Source organism: Acanthopagrus latus, chromosome 18 (assembly GCF_904848185.1).
Source record: "Acanthopagrus latus isolate v.2019 chromosome 18, fAcaLat1.1, whole genome shotgun sequence".
Lineage (NCBI taxonomy): Eukaryota > Metazoa > Chordata > Actinopteri > Spariformes > Sparidae > Acanthopagrus > Acanthopagrus latus.
In genome coordinates, this window is record NC_051056.1 from 5247609 (window position 1) to 5264250 (window position 16642).

Below are 16642 nucleotides of genomic sequence, written 5' to 3' on the forward strand. Positions count from 1 at the left end.
TGGATTAAAGAGCACAAAGCACAGTGGGAGTGAGAATGCCCTCGAGCTGGAAATTCACAGACTCCTGTGATTATTTTAAAGTAGCAGGACATCATGATTTCACAACAACAAAAAAACTCAAAACATCCACTTGGAACACGTCAAACCACCAGAATTTTCTCTCAAATTCTCAAGGTCCTAATACGTCTGTTTCACACTATCAATCGGTAAAAAAACAGTGCAGCATAACCTGATTAAACATGTGATGGTTTCAGAAGTACAGAAAAATATGTGTGGCATTGTGGTCAAACAGGAAGAGTTTGGCAGCTGGGTGTATGAGGAATCTAAGAGGAAGTTCTGCCTCAAAACGTGTTTTGCAAGAGCAATGAAAAAGAGCCAAAAAGCCCTCAAAGCAGCTTTCATACAGTTTCTTAAGAGTGAGATTCAAGGTAAAACAAAAGTTTCCCGACTCCCAAAGCTTTCACCATCACATCTATATTGTTACTATAAATGAAATGGCAAAAATAGCTATTCATAAAAACTTTGATGTATGTGTTGATCATGATTATTAAATGCTCACTGATTTCAACTCCAGGAAACAAACAACGATGACGGGATTTCAAAAACAATAAAAGATTTAAATCGGCGCTACAACCAAGCATTGTTTTAAGTGTCAATGAATCTGTCAATCATTTTCTTTATTCAATCAATCAGTTTTGTCTATTAAATGTTTCCCGAAGCCCCAGATAATGTCCCAAAATGATTTGTTTTGTCCGAAACCCAAAGATATTCAGTTCACTGTCATAGAAAATATTCACATTTTAAAAGCACGAATCAGAGAATGTAGACACATGTACATTTTGTTTTTAAAAAGTTGCTCAAAACCAATGAACTGATTGTCAACCTAGTTAATAGCTATTAATAGATATTAATTTAATCTGTGACAGCTTGTGACAGTGTCAACTGATTGGAGTTTACATGAAGGATTGTGTTGATGATGAAACATTACAGTTAAAATTAAGCACTTTCCAAACTTGAAAGAATTTCTACTTACCCTGTCAGATAGTCAACTGCTATATTTTATAATTGCATTTTTACATTTTCTACAAGCTAATTAGCTAAAAAGGAGGTTTCTTTTGGCTAGGATACTGTCAGCTACTCAGACTAAATTATGTAAATCCATCAGTAAAGAGTCTCTTTGTTTGAGCTCTGTGTGAAATAACGTGATCAGTTCTGTGTCTTTAAACTCAGAAACAATGCAAAAAAGAAAACCCTTCAAGACTAAAGCCTGAATCCTCAGCTTGTTTAATGTGTTTTTCAATCTTGCTGCTCCTTCAAAAAGCCCCCCAACAAGTCGCAGACAGGAAGCAATCTCAGAGGATAATTTTCAGAAACATCATCTGAGGAAATCACTGGATTCTTTTTTGTTCCCAGTGAAGTAGCCATCTGGTTTTATTACCTCTTTTTTTGGCCAAAAGTTGAACAAGCTTCAGTTATTTGCTTACTAATCCAAAAACACCACCTGATCAGTGGCTGATTAAACCTACAAAACCCATTAAACATCTTAAGTTGTTCATTATGTCACATTTAAAACTTGTTAATTAAATGATTCATTTAGGAAACGGGCCCATGTGGTCTTATAAGGGCTGGCCATTATTATTTTTGAACAGATACAACTGAGACACAGAAGAGTTTCATCTGAATTCCTCTCTGAAGAGTCTGGATTTGTTTTCTCCTCAAGACAGTCAATAAACATTCTCAGCTGATATTAATTTATAACTGATGTGTTATAAAGTTCACAGCCTATAGGCGGGAGAACAGAAAGTAATCTAATGTCTGCTCCACACTGTTTTCATGCACAATAAAGGAAACTGCACACAGAGTCATCCAGTTACCACAAGAGTCAGTTAAAGACAGCGCCAGATGTCTGTTTGTTTACTGTGCTCTCCAACATAGTCTGTCACTGTCAACAGAAATGGAGATGCACAATCAGTCGTTATCAGGTTTACATGTACAGTCTAATGCAGACCAATACAGCAGCCCTGCAATTAAGTCTACCTTGACTAAATTTATAATGTTTGCGTAAAATCAGTTACATGTTTATCTCAGTAAAAGCTGTTTATACATTATACTTACAGGAGTTTCTACTTGTGTACACCCTGTTTATACACATGAGGGGACAGTGGTGGAATGTATGTACGGTACGTTTACTCTATCACTGGACTTGAATTTCGAGGTACTGTATTTTATGTTACTCTACGTTTATTGTGATGATCATTTATTTTGACAACTTTAGTTCATATCTGCTTCGCAGTTTTAGATTATTAGTAAGTACAAGTTAGCAGTAGTAGTAGTAGTACAAGTTAAACAATAGCTCTACCCTTAACAGCTGCAACAATAAAGTAATACAGTACATAAGAATGCATCAATGATTCCAATTTAACTATAAAATATACATGGGTGATTCTGGAAGATGGGTACCTTTTTCCTATTTGGACTTTAGTATTATTTGATGTCAAAACTTTTGTACTTTTTCTTTAAAATAAATTGTGATTTGGTGTTGCAGCCATATACCAGTTTCAAGGTATACTATGATGTGAAAATGAGGGCTAAAACCAAAGTCTAACAATCTAGTTTTTTTTTTTTTTCAAATTTTAATTTTGTTGGGACCAAGCTCGTTGACAAACATGCACATACTGACAAATAACACCGGATAGATCATAACTGAAAATGAACAAAAAAGGATTACGATCAACTGAGAAAGAAGATTTTGCATGAAACAATCTGTAACAGAAAGTATAGACATCAATTGAAACGTAATCTGAGGATGTAAAAAAAAAAAATTGAAAAAAAAAATAGAAAAACTTAACCAACTTTCAGGCTATAAAGGTTTAAGTAGGTGATTGTAGAGCAATTGACCCCTGTATAATGACTGTAGCTGAAGATATAAACAAACAGTGTTATCCTGCTTTATTGCAAACACCCTGATAATGATGTACTACTGTGTAAATAAGAGATGACTTCCTCTCACCTTCGGAGGGCTAATAAATGTGCAGATTACCTGCTGGTGACAAGAAACTAATTTTCTGTGATCATGTGAGTCTGAGTGTCTTCACTTTAGGTTTAAAGGCACCGACTCCTAATTTTATAACACAACTTCCATCTAAATCAAGAAAGTTGTTTGTTTTATGGCTGAGATTGAGCTCTGCATAAATAAAAATGAAGGGAAAGTTGTGTGTTGAGAAACTAAAGTCAGCAGATGATCACACAGGCTGCAGGCAGTGATCAAAGTCAAAATGTAGCTAGAATCAGAGCTGCACAGATCACAAAGGAATCACTCTGCCTGCAGGAGTCTTCCCATCAGGGAGAGATCCTGAAGGCAACACCTTTTGAGCCAAGAAAAACCCTCAGAGACACACACAGCCAGAGTGTCAAATAAAAAAAGAGAAACTGATGAGAGGAAAACAAGAAGAGAGCTACCAAGACACAAGAAAGACAGTTGGTGTGTGAGGAAGACTTACAGGTGTGTAAGCACTCTGTGACAGTTGTGGCGTCGATCAGGTAGCCCTCACACAGACGACATGTGATGTGGGCATTGATGTGACAGAGTTTAATCTTCCTCGTCAGCATGTCGGGGTTCTGCAGAGGAAACACAAGACAAAGTTAAAGTAGACGTACACAAACTGACTCGACGACATCCAGCAGTGACGATGCAGCCAAAAGCAAACACTGCAGCAACTCAAGAGCCGTCAATTTAAGATTTTAGGTCATGTTTAATCATTATGATTAGAGATGCACGATTCAGCTTTCTTTCTGCTGATGCCAAAAACTGATTATTATCTGGAAATACAGATGTCATTTCTAAAAGTTTATAACCTGTAAGTTATACACACCTGAGGGTAAGAAAGTTCTGAGATGTAGTGAACAAAGACTGATGACTAATTATGTGCATATTCTGGACCAGCACAAAATTAACATTTTAAGGACCAGTAAAAGTAATTTGACCAACTGCTTTCCTTCCTGCATGTATTCCAGTGAAAAACTACAATATCAAAGCACTTCTGATGCATTAAAACATGAGTACTGTAATGTCTTAAGAGTAATTTTTTGTTTGCCACAGAAAACATTAAACCAACTACATAGCACACTAATAAAAACGTATACATAACTTCCACGACTAAATGCACAATTTTAGTAGTTAAACAGTGGTTTAAATCATTAAGTAGGCACTTTCTTGAGTCAGTTATTGTTAGTGAGCAGCTTGCATTTGTCTTTTTTGATGATCTTTTAGAGGGAAACCACCCAACATTTCTCAGGTTCAGCCTGTTTTGCTGTAGACTGTTCTGCAGGTCGATGGCAGATCCTTCAGCAAGGAGGTTTTAGGTTAAATCTCTGTGGCTAATAACTTATCCAACTAAGCTCCTTTTACAAATGCACTACAACCCTGAGATCACAGATTATCTGTATGTCTGAACATAAATGTCGGAATCAGTTTGCTGTTTGCAGTCTGCTTGACAGTATTCAACTTTCCACTCTTTCATTGATATTTTGGATACTGCCAATCACATGTACCATTGATGAACACAAAAAACTCTGAAAAAAAACTTGTGCATTGCTCTACCCAGACACCACCTCTCATCTACACCAAACAATTTCTAGTGGCTGAGACAAACAATCTCTGTGAAAGAGCAACTTCAGACAACGTCTGTACCAGATTCTGCAGACATTTTTTCGTGACTTCATAAGTAAAAACAGCTCGTCTATGGACAAATCTCATTCACCACTTCCTGCTTACTCACTGTCGGCTGCTCTACAATTGTAACTACATCACAAGTATAAGTTGCATAACATCACAGATGCTCAAATAAAGGCAGTGTAAAGTGTTTCTGAAAAGAAAGATTAGCTATAAGAGCAGACTGCATCGTGTAGAATAAAGGAAGCATGAAGAAATTTTGAATCCCTAATCTTGCAACTGAACTCTTCATCCTCAATATCCAGAAAATATTATGTTCATGTTCTTCTTTTGTATAAGAGATGAGCACACATAATGTGTTTCACATAGATCATTATCATCTGCAGTAGAGCTGCACGATACAGTAAATCATTTGAGATGTACATGTGCGCAACAGTCACATCACAGAGCTTGCAATGTAGGAGGCAAATGAACTCGGCTAATTTCAAAAGGTACCTGACACACACTGTGCATGCAGACTCTGCATGCGCAGCGATCCACCAAACACATTGGTTCTTAATCAGTGTGCTGAAGCAGATCATGCCCCTGCACATGGAGTGAGTCGCTGGTAACAACATTGAAAAAAGAGCAGCAAACACGAGAAAAATCATTGAAAAGAAGACTTGGTGCCAAAAAGAAAAGCAATGTCAGTTATCTGGAATTATTTCAGCTACAAGAAGGATGATATTGACCAAACGTGTTCTGGACAGTGCCTTGCATCTGTTGCCACAACCAGAGGTAACACAACTAATTTGTTTGACCATTTACGTCAGTACCACACAGCTCAGTACAACAAAAAGAGATCAGATCAGCGCAAGTTAATTGTCAGCAGCAGTGCGGCATAACATAAAGTACTATTCAGGTCATCTGATGACCATTCCTGTATTTTTCCATATTACAACATATACTGCAGGGTTAAAAAAAAATCGCAATGTCAGTTTTTCTAATATCGTGCAACCCTAATCTGCAGTTTGTAGTTTTACTCCAACCAGCCCCTTGTGAAGGCAAAAAGAGAAACAAACACGTAGAGCTGCAACAATAGCTGAAAAGTGCATCGCCAATTTATTTATTTATTTTTTCGATTAATCAGTCTGAATATTGTTTTAATTCCAGCCTCCTAAATGTGAGGAGTTTATGTACAAAATAAGACATTTAAAGAGGTTGTCTTGAACTTAACACGATTTATGGACCAAACAATTAATTGATAAATAAAAATGGATTACTTGAAGAAGAAAAATAATCATTAGCTGCAGCCCTGACTGTGCACCATCTACATACGAGAAAAGTTACAGCTACTGCCACGTTGATATCTGTACCACATTCATGCAATGTTACAGTTCCAGGCCTCAACTTCTATAGCTTCTGCTAATGTGTGCATGTGGGCCCGAGATACCATTTCACAAATTGGTGGCTATAAACAAAACACTGAATCTATGCACGTACGGGCGGTTATTGTTCCAAGTGGATCCAAAGATAAATTATATGGGGCTGAATCGAACACGCAGCAGCACTTACGCTATTCTTCCAAATACCTAGAATAATGCCAGAGAAAAGCCAGTTTCACAAGGTGCTTCACCAGAAAACAACCGAATGAAAGCCAATGCAAATACACTGAGCCAGTAATATACCCATAATGACAACAGAACACTGCGCTGGCTATTACTGAGGTACTTCATGTCAGTTAGTTTCAGTGTTTTCTCTGCCTTTTCTTATTGTACCCAAGGAGTTAGTTAACGATCACTCCTGCCTTTCTCCCCATTACAGTGAATGTACCTGCAGCACCTTCTGTGCTTCATCTTTTTCATGTGTCTGTTTGAAGAAAACTTTCAAGCACCTGCAGCCTGTTCGATGCTACTTTTCTTACACTGCTCTGATGTAACTGCAGTCAGAGACGGCATCAGATACAGGCTCGCTATAAGACATTACTCAGCCACAATAAATCTCCATCTCACTTCATCTCTAAATTTAAACCACCAAGAGTTCAGTTCAGTTCAACGTGTACCTGCAAGATCACAATGAGAGGAGCTGGAGGAACAGGCAGCTACAGGGAGCTGATCACAGCTGGTGATTCATTCTTTACAAAAGATTGGCATGAGAAGGATGTTGAAAGCAGAGATTTGCTGTACAGAAGCTGAGTGTGTTGAGGAACTGAATGACTAACTGTGGTTTCACTCTGTGAGCAACATCATCAACAAGTCACTGGGAGTCCTGTCGCCTTTCACACAGCTGAACAAACAGGTGGAAGTCAGCTGATGAAGACACGGTTTCTATGTGTGCTTATTTTAATTACTTCCCAAAGCCCAAGACATCCTTAATTGTATTGTGTTGTCCACAACCCATAGATAGAGTTTACTATCATAGAGGATTAAAGAAACCAGAAAATATTCACATAAAGAGGCTGCAATCAGAGAATTTTAAAAAATTACTCAAACCAATTAATTTATTGTCAACACAGTTGTCAATTAATTCAAAAGCTGACAATTAAAGGATTATTTGTTGCAGCTCTACTGCAAGTGTGATGTTGTTTGACTAAACCTGATTTATTATAGCAAACAGAATTACACTTTGATTTACAACTAACAATGCATATTTTTTTCAAAAAGGCGCTCCAACTAGCTTACATTTTTGTCTTATGTTGTTGTGACATGGATACATTTTTACACTACTTAGCTGTCAGACAACTTAGAGACACATTACTCCAGTTAACTTGCAATAAAAGAGTAAGTGAAAGGTAAAAAAAAAAGAAAAGACTTTATCCCAACTGACCTCAAGTCACTGAAAGATATATATGAACATGAAGATATACGCTGTTAAGTACACTTGTGTCAGGTCAACAAATGTATGGTAATTGTCAATTCATCACAGCTTAAAATCCAAATTGCTGTGAGCAGACTAACTGACAAGCTTTCATATAAGGCTGATCCTAAAACGAATATCTGTTCATTACCAGCGGGGATAACTTTTCAAATAACGAAGTCAAAGAGAATGTCTGAGCTGTGTTTTTAAAAGAGATTTTCTTTTGATGACACTCGAAAGGCCTCAGCTCTCACAGTAAAGAAACACTGATGGGAGACGGCACGGAGCTCTATGCTGGGCTCTCCCTCAGTCATTTCTACATTAAAGATATCTCTGTATCAGAACATACATTTTATTTCATGTTTCTGTCAACTCCACCTGCTCTGATTGAACATGTCTGCTTCTGTCACCTTCATCTGTCAAATCAACTCCACATCCAACAGTTTGGTCTTAGGAGCAGCTTTGTTCCTGAATGTTCCCTTATCTACACTAAATATTTCTCTTATACCTCAGATTTTTTGTTAAAAATGTGAATATGCAACATTAAAAAAATGAATCTTGAAATACAATGAGGTGTCTTCGTGTGGAACAAAACCACAGTTACTCACTGAAAACACACTACAGCAGCAGACAGTCGCAGCCAAATCACCAGATGTGAAATAACAGCCGTCTATAACTCAGATAATGGCTGGTTGTGCCTGGTGAGTTAGACACAGACAGCTGACATCCATCACTTAGAGCCTCCAACCTGTTCTGAAATCTTTACTCAGAGTGTGTGGACGCTGAGACAGATACAAAGCAGATAAAGACACTCGTCAAACAGAGATGTCATTTTCTCTGCAGACAGACGAGAGGTTCCCATGATTCATTCTCAGCTTTTTGAGAAGTGAAAGAAAATTTGGTTTTTAGACTGATTGTGGTGCATTTTTTGTCATCTGATGACTTTTAAAAACGGTATCATGAACCCACAATGTCTAAGTAAGAGCTGAAAGTGTAGTCCATTAATCTATTAGTTGGTTAACAAAGACATAATGAACATCTACATGGATAATCAAGTATTTATTCAGAAGAAATGCAAAATATTCCCTTGTAGTCTTTGTCAGACACATGTTTTTTCTTACTTTCAAATTTTTCTTTCGCCATTTGGACTTTTTATCCAGTAGATCAAATAATCAGTTGACACTGGAGTTGTGTAGTTTCGGTTCTAAAGACCACTTTTTAATGAAACTATATTCAAAGCTTCTGATTTATAATTGCTAAGTAACATGTTGGAATGCTGGAGCATAAAAATGTGTGAAGGATATAAATCGAAAGTTACGTATGTAACTACGGTTCTATGAATCCTGGATGACCGCCAGAGGCGGTGCTTCAGCACTGAATGTCTCCATCTCGCGCATGCGCAGGTCGAGTGTTAATACCAACAAAGTCACCCGTGACCCCTGACGATACCGACTAGCCTATATCTTCCGGTGACGTCAGAGGATCTGTTCCTGCAGAATCTTCTCGCGAAACCACAAGGATTCTGAGTGACAGAACGCTCTGGCGGTCATCCAGGATTCATAGAACCGTAGTTACATACGTAACTTTCGTTCTATTTCATCCTTACTGACCGCCAGAGGCGGTGCTTCAGCACTGGATGACCCATAACAACAAAGTCACGAGGAATGCCAATACATACCTCAGTGAGAGGAAGCAGTAGAGGTGGGCAACAGGGCCACACCCAGTGGGTGGGGAGTGGCCACATTCACCCGATAGAACCTGGAAAAGGCAGTTGGTGATGCCCACGATGCCGCATCACAGATATCCCCCAGGGGCACACCACGCAGAGCCGCCCATGATGTAGAGACAGCCCTAGTAGAGTGGCACCTCACCACGGATGACAGGGGGCGACCACTGTGTTTATATGCCTGGGTGATGGCATCCACAACCCAATGCGACAGTCGCTGTTTGGAGAGGGCAAGGCCTTTCTTAGGACCACCATAACAGAGGAACAGCTGTTCTGACCGTCTCATGCTTGAGGTCAGAGTTATATAGGCTCTTAAAGCCCGCACAGGGCACAGCAGTCCTAACCTTTCCTCCCCTGCAGGGGGGGATAAACTGTGCCAGGTGGATAGGTCGATTAAGGTTCGACAGTGACAGAACCTTAGGAAGGAAAGCTGTATTCGGCCACAGAGTGACCCCTGAGCCATCTGAGTTCCACCTCAGGCATGAGTCACTCACCGAGAGAGCATGTAGTTCCCCAACACGCTTTGCTGAAGTGATGGCAAGGAGAAAGGCGGTCTTAGCAGACACCCACTTCAACTCTGCCTGCGCCAGGGGCTCAAAGGGAGGCAGACACAAAGCATCCAGCACTAGGGGTAGATCCCATGCTGGAATTCTCTGTGGCTTCGGGGGTTGTAACCTCAGGGCTCCCCTTAGGAAGAGGGACACAAGTCTGTGGCACCCCACGGTGCTGTCATCAACTTGGGCGTGTCGAGAGGAAATGGCCGCCACATACACCCTCAAGGTAGCAGGGGACCGTCCGCTGTTCAGGAGTGACTGTAGGAACTCCAAAATTTTTGGGATTGTACAGTGCACTGGGTCCTCACCCCTGTCCGAGCACCAGGCGGAAAACAGTTGCCACCTGTTCTCATACTGCATCCGAGTAGAAGGTGCCCTAGCATTCAGTATAGTATGCTGGACGGTGTCTGAACACTCTGTCAGCAGCGGGTCGGGCCCTGCAATGGCCAGACCCAGAGCTGCAGGCGATGAGGGTCGGGATGCCAGACCTGGCCCCCTAGCTGAGACAGGAGATCCTTCCTGTCGGGGAGATGCCACGGTGAGCCGCGGCAGAGCCTGTGCAGCAGGGGAAACCATGTCCTCCCTGGCCAGAAGGGAGCTACCAATAGCAGCCTGTGGCCCTGCTGGAGGACCCTCTGCAGTATTTGAGGAATCAGAGGCATTGGAGGAAAGGCATAGAGAAGACCCTCTGGCCAATCGTGGGCGAGAGCATCCTGGCCCAGAGGGCTGGCCTCCTCTGTCAAGGAAAACCAGAGGGGGCAATGGGTCGACTCTTCTGTGGCAAAGAGATCCACCTCTGCCCTGCCGAAGACGTCCCAGATATTGAGCACCACCTCTGGGTGGAGCCGCCACTCCCCCGGGGGTGGCTTGCGACGTGATAGGAAGTCTGCAGCCCGGTTCCGTTCCCCTGGCAAGTACATCGCCCTTATGCTGGCTAGGCGGGGGGCCGCCCACAACAGGAGGTCCCGGGACACCTGCAACAGTTGTGCAGACCTGGTTCCCCCTTGGTGGTTTATGTGAGAGATGGTTGAGACTTTGTCCGACCGTACTAGCACATGCCTCCCTCTCAGGAAGGGAAGAAAAAGCTGCAGTGCCATGTGCACTGCCCGTAGCTCCAACACATTGATATGGTCCGAGCGGTCCTGTGCAGGCCACAGGCCTTGAGCTGTCCGGTTCTGCCACACAGCACCCCACCCTGAGCGGGATGCGTCTGTTGTGACAGTCTCCCGACGGGATGCAATGGAGCCCATGGGCATGCCCTGAAGGAGAAATGATCTCTCCCTCCATGGGGCCAGAGCAAGGAGGCAACGCCTTGACACTTTGAGCTTCCTGTCCCGGTGCCGCTTGGCATCCAGGTGGAAGCTGTTTAGCCACCTCTGAAGGGGACGCAGTGCCAGCAACCCTAAGGGGACCACGGTGGCAGCCGCCGTCAGCTTGCCTAAGAGGCGCATATACTGGACGTAGCGCAAGCGGCGGCCCTCCTGGAAGAGGAGAAGGAGGTGGAGGATGTCGTCCACGCGCCGAGGTGATGGACAGGCCTTCATGGCAACGGAATCCAGTGTCATCCCCAGAAAGAGTGTGTTCTGTGAGGGGACCAGGCAGCTCTTTGTGAAATTCACTCTGAGACCGAGCTGGGCCACATGTGAGAGGAGAGTCGCTGTATCGCTGGTCACCTGAGACCGGGACGGCGCACAGACCAGCCAGTCGTCCAGATACGGCAGGATCTTCATGCCCTGCGCCTGCAGGGGTGAGAGGGCTGCCGCCACACACCTGGTGAACACCCGTGGGGAAAGGGAGAGGCCGAACGGGAGCACCCTGAACTGAAAATGACGGCCCTGAAAGGCAAACCGCAGAAATTGTCTGTGGTGTGGTGCTATGGGGACATGAAAGTATGCGTCCTTCAAGTCTATTGAAGTAAACCATTCCCCTCTGGCAACAGTACGCAGAACCTCTGCAGTACTGAGCATGTGGAACTTCAACACCTTCAGGAACCTGTTGAGTCCCCTCAGGTCGAGGATAGGGCGGAGTCCGCCGTCTTTCTTTTCGACAAGAAAGTAAGTCGAATAGAACCCCCCGGGTGACAGGGGGTCTACTGGCTCGATGGCACCCTTGTCCAGGAGGGCGGACAACTCCTGGTTGAGGGCATGGGCTTTTGCCGGGTCGCGTATGATGGTAATCCTGACCCGGCCGAAGGCTGGGGGCCGGCGTCGGAACTGAAGTTTGTACCCGTGGGTTAAGGTGGAAATCACCCAAGGGTCCGTGGTGGAAGCAGCCCAGTAGCTGAGCTGCTGCTGGGAAAAACAGCCGACGACCGGCCCCAGATTCTCAGCGCCTGGTCCCCCGGCCTCTAGAGGCCCTGGGGGGACGACGGGCAGCGTCAAAAGTCTGAGGTTGTCTGGAGGGTGGACGTTTGGGGGCTCGAAAGCCCTGAGGACCTCTTTGAACCGGCTGTTGAGCCAGTCGCTGAGACCTAGGGTAGCCGCTGGGGAGAGTCTGTGGCTGAGAGCGGCGCCTGGGGGGAGCTGAGGAGCCCCCCGGCCTGCTGGGAGGAGGCATACTCCTATGAAGCCCCCGAGAGCTGCTGTCGCGTCTGCCTGGCCTGGACTGTGCGCTCAAGCGCCTCTACAGCAGCCGACCCAAAAATCTCGCCGGGTTCCACTGGAACACTGCGGAGGGTTCTCCGACACGCCTCGGTGAGAGGTGACTGTGCCAGCCACACCTGGCGGCGAGCCTGGACAAGTGTGGACATCGCATGGCGCCCCAGTTCTCTGGACATCAGAGCAAACGCCTGCAGAGATGCGTCACCGAAGCTGTGGATGGAAGTGTCCAGCGTAGCCTCCTGCAGGGATGCTGAGAGAGCGAGCATCAGATGTGAAAGGGAATTTCCAATGCGTCCCATGCGTGCTGCTGCGTCATAGGCCTTAGAGAGCAGGTCATCTGTAGCCCGACACTGGGGGCGCGGACACCTGGCATCCGGCCTCAGAGCCTCATCAGGTGAAACGATGAGAGCCACTATAGCTGGCTCAACTGCTGACATGTGGGCCAAGCCGAACTTGGCTGCATCCTGCATAGCTGCCAGGGTCCGGCCATCTGATGTTGCATGAGAGAGGGCTCTAGTATCTCTCCAGCATGCGTGCAACTCCTTCAGGTATTCCTCTGACGGAGGCACAGTAAAGGTGGCAGGTGCTGGACCACGCCTGAAGAAAGCACTGGCGGGAGCCGGCTGAGCCTGCGGAACATCCAGCTGCAGGCGGGCCAGGGCCATACGAATGATGGCACCCATGGAGTTGTCCTCGGACCTCGCACTGCAACTGCGGGCTGAGGAGCGGGAGCTCGCCCCTGAGGTGTGGGAGGCAGCATCCTGGGGTGCCACATCAGCCCCATAGTCAGTGAACTCAGTGGCTGAAGCCGCCAAGGAGAGCACATCCTCCTCTGGTTCGGGCATTGTAGCAGGGGAAGCAGGAGCACCCACATCCACTGCACCAGTCCCAGACTGGATGGCTAGGAAGAGGGATTTCATTTGGTTTAGCTCCTCAGTCAATTGGTCCACCCTGGAGGCCAGTTTAGACTCCTTGACCCTCTTCCCAGAGGAGGCGCCTGCAGCCTCTGCTGCCCGACGTTTAGGTCGGCAGGGCTGTGCTGGAGGCAATCGCTGGGCTGGGGTCAACTGGTCCGGCTCTGGAACATGGCCCAGCAGGTGTTCAGCCTCAGCCAGTCTGGCAACACGCACTGCCCGGGGCATGAAGCTACAGTTCATGCAGGGGTCCTCTGAAAGTCCCTCCCTCAGGTGTTCGAGGCCAAGGCACGGAGGACACATATCATGACCATCTTCAGACTGCAGAGGGGCCAGACAGGCCGAGCAAGAGTGGTCACCAAGCATGGTGACAACTATTCAAATACAAACCAACTGAGAAAGACAACAGATGCTGGGAGAGGGAGCGAACGCACTGCCTTCACCAGCAGGTGTCGCACAACAAACACAGTAAGTCTTAGTGGCTAGCACATCTGCTAAGTACAAGGGCAACAGCACCCGCCTATGCTGGGAGCGGGAGCGAGAGCACTGCCTTCACCAGCAAGGGTCAGGCTGCTGCGCAAAAAAAACAAACCAAACGGCCCAACTGCAGGTGCCACAATAAAATACTTAAGTAGGCCGACGAAAAGCGCTGGCAAAACTGCCAGAGAAAACAAACACAGCTCAGGATGCAGCTTTTACAGAAAAAAAAAAATATAATAATATACACCTGTGATGGGAGCGGGAGCGCACACACTGCCTTCACCAACATGGGAAAAAACTACAACGAAAAGCGGGTACAAATTGTACAGATTACTCGCAGATGTAACGGTAGTACAGATGTCGGGAGAGGGAGCGAGTACACTGCCTTTACCAACATATAAGAGTACAGAAAACGGATACAACCAACGGTGTACCGATTACACAGACAGTAGGTCAAGCGGGCAACGCTAGCTGCTAATGCCCACCAATAACAGCACAAATGTCGGGAGAGGGAGCGAGTACGCTGGCTTCACTGACATAAAAGACTTGAACGGAAAGCGGGTACAATCAGCGGTGTACCGATTACACAGACGCTAGGTCCGGCAGGCAATGCTAACGCTAGCGCCTGTAACTAGTAGCACAAATGTGAGGAGGGGGAGCGAGTAGAGCGCCTTCACCAACCTTATTTAGCAAAGAAAGAGATACCCAAAGGAGACGTAACACAACGTCTGGTATACTCAGCCAGTTGTAGAGACGAACGATGGTAATCCGAAGGGGTGTCCGCGGCAAACCGCAACAAACCTTCCGTCTCAGCTCGTCGCAGCCCTTGGAGGGCGAGCAGCTCGCAGCTCCGACAGGTTGTCGCAGGGCTACCAGCGACGAAGTAGCAGTGAAGTACACGTTTTAGTTCAGCTAGAGCTCGCTGATGTACGTCTACCTGCAAAGCGAGAAGATGAGAAGGAACAGATCCTCTGACGTCACCGGAAGATATAGGCTAGCCGGTATCGTCAGGGGTCACGGGTGACTTTGTTGGTATTAACACTCGACCTGCGCATGCGCGAGATGGAGACATTCAGTGCTGAAGCACCGCCTCTGGCGGTCAGTAAGGATGAAATAGAACAGATCCAATAACAATAAAATAATAATATAACTTAAATCCAAAGTAGACATGTATTTCTACCAACAGCCAGAGGGAATCAACAACAACAATCACCCATTTCCATAAAATGTCTAAATGCCATTTCCATTTCGTTTTTCAGGCTAAAAAAAACATAACAAAAGATCTCAGGGTCTTTAGGACTGATGAAGTGATGAGAGTGAGGTACATAGTGGGGTTCTTACCCCTAATACCGCCATGCGTCGACTGTGGATGGTGCAGCAGCCACGTCACTTCCTGCGGTTGTTCGACCGACAGTGTTAGCTGCTCATCATGGAGAGCCTCTCATTGGAGCCTGAAACAGAGAAAGAGACGAGAGACAAAGCCGTTAGGAGGAATCATTCAGAAATCTCACTGACGTTAGATTCAGAAAGCTAGGTAAGTGCTAAATCTGATGCTTCCAGCAGCCGATTGGCTTAGCTTAACTAGAAGACTTGAAACAAGGACAATGAGCTAGCCAAGCTCTGCACACAATCTGCCAACCAACCAACCTCCAAATATCACAAATGAATAATGGTGTAATGATCCATCCATCTGCATCGATATTGATTCAATGATCCACGATTAAATGCTATCGATGTAAACAGTGCCTGAAAATCCCCTGGCACGTCTGTGTCAGGTTGTCTCTCTGCGCGCCAATTGAACAGAATCAAAATCTATCATGGCAGACTTTGTGATATCGGCAAATAAAGCTATCATTTTCTGAACGCTTGATATCTTATTGCATCATAAAATAAAACTGGTGATGACACCCCCACACTACCATATTAAATCTTGTTTGTTTGATCAGTACAAAAACCAAAGCGTACTTAGAACTATTCATCTTCAAGAAGTTACTGGCCCTGGCCAAGACACAGTACGTCACATAATATCCTGTAAAGTGGTGAATTGCCATTTTTACACAGATTACATACAAAAGACGTATGGTGAATTTAAGAGGTGCTGGTAGACAAGTTTTGTTATCTTTGGGCAGAGCCAAACTGTCTCTTCTTGTCCTCTGTACAGTATCCACATTTTCAGTCTTCTCTAACTCTCAGCAAGAAAGCGAACAATAATTTCCAAACATGTCGGATTGTTCTCTAAATAGAAACTCTAAATTTGGTTTGGTTTGACTGAGCAACCAGATACATCTACCTACAGAGAGTCAAACTAGAATGGAAACTCCAGGGAAAAAATGTTCAGTGTGCCACCCACACTGTTTGATTGACAGGCAAAACTCCATAGCTTGGCAAGAGGGACCTAACAAAGTGAGTGTACTGTATCACCACTTAACCACAAAAGTTCAATACTGTACAGTGTTCCTGAAAGTTGTAGCTGTCCTCCACAGAGGGCAACAGATTTCTGTCCTGCAGCCAGGCAGCAGTGACTCGTCCTGCCATCACTTACTGTGATTCATTGCTTAATTGTAGGAGTCCGACCACTCCAGTCACGACGGGAGAGGGAATGCCAGGCGAACACCCACCACACAGCACCAGCACCACCGATTCATCCTCCTCCAGATACACACACACACTGTTTAAATTCTAAAAAAAAAAAAAACAGCCTTTAAAGTCTCCGGTGACAGCGGTGAGTCTTTCAGCCTGCCTCAGTCTGCTCATCAGACCGTGAAATTAGCCCAGTTAGTCGACAGAGATGAAACGTAGTGGGGGCTGCTGAGGACACACACACACACACACACACACACACACACACACACACACACACA

General features: G+C 45.0%; 1 protein-coding gene across 3 annotated transcripts in view; it reads right to left on the bottom strand.

Annotated features, from left to right (window-relative positions):
- Positions 1–16642, bottom strand: part of LOC119007383 (polycomb group RING finger protein 3) — a 68282-nt gene that overhangs the window by 24230 nt on the left and 27410 nt on the right. For 2 of the 3 annotated variants that reach the window (XM_037077033.1, XM_037077035.1), the window contains exons 2-3: positions 15123–15232; positions 3501–3618 (exon numbers count right to left, since the gene is read on the bottom strand). In XM_037077033.1, coding sequence (XP_036932928.1) covers positions 3501–3618; positions 15123–15137 — 133 coding nt within the window. In that variant the 5' untranslated portion in view covers positions 15138–15232. Of the gene's footprint in view, positions 1–3500; positions 3619–15122; positions 15233–16323; positions 16438–16642 lie in introns of those variants that run through there. The other variant, XM_037077034.1, reaches the window with a different exon arrangement.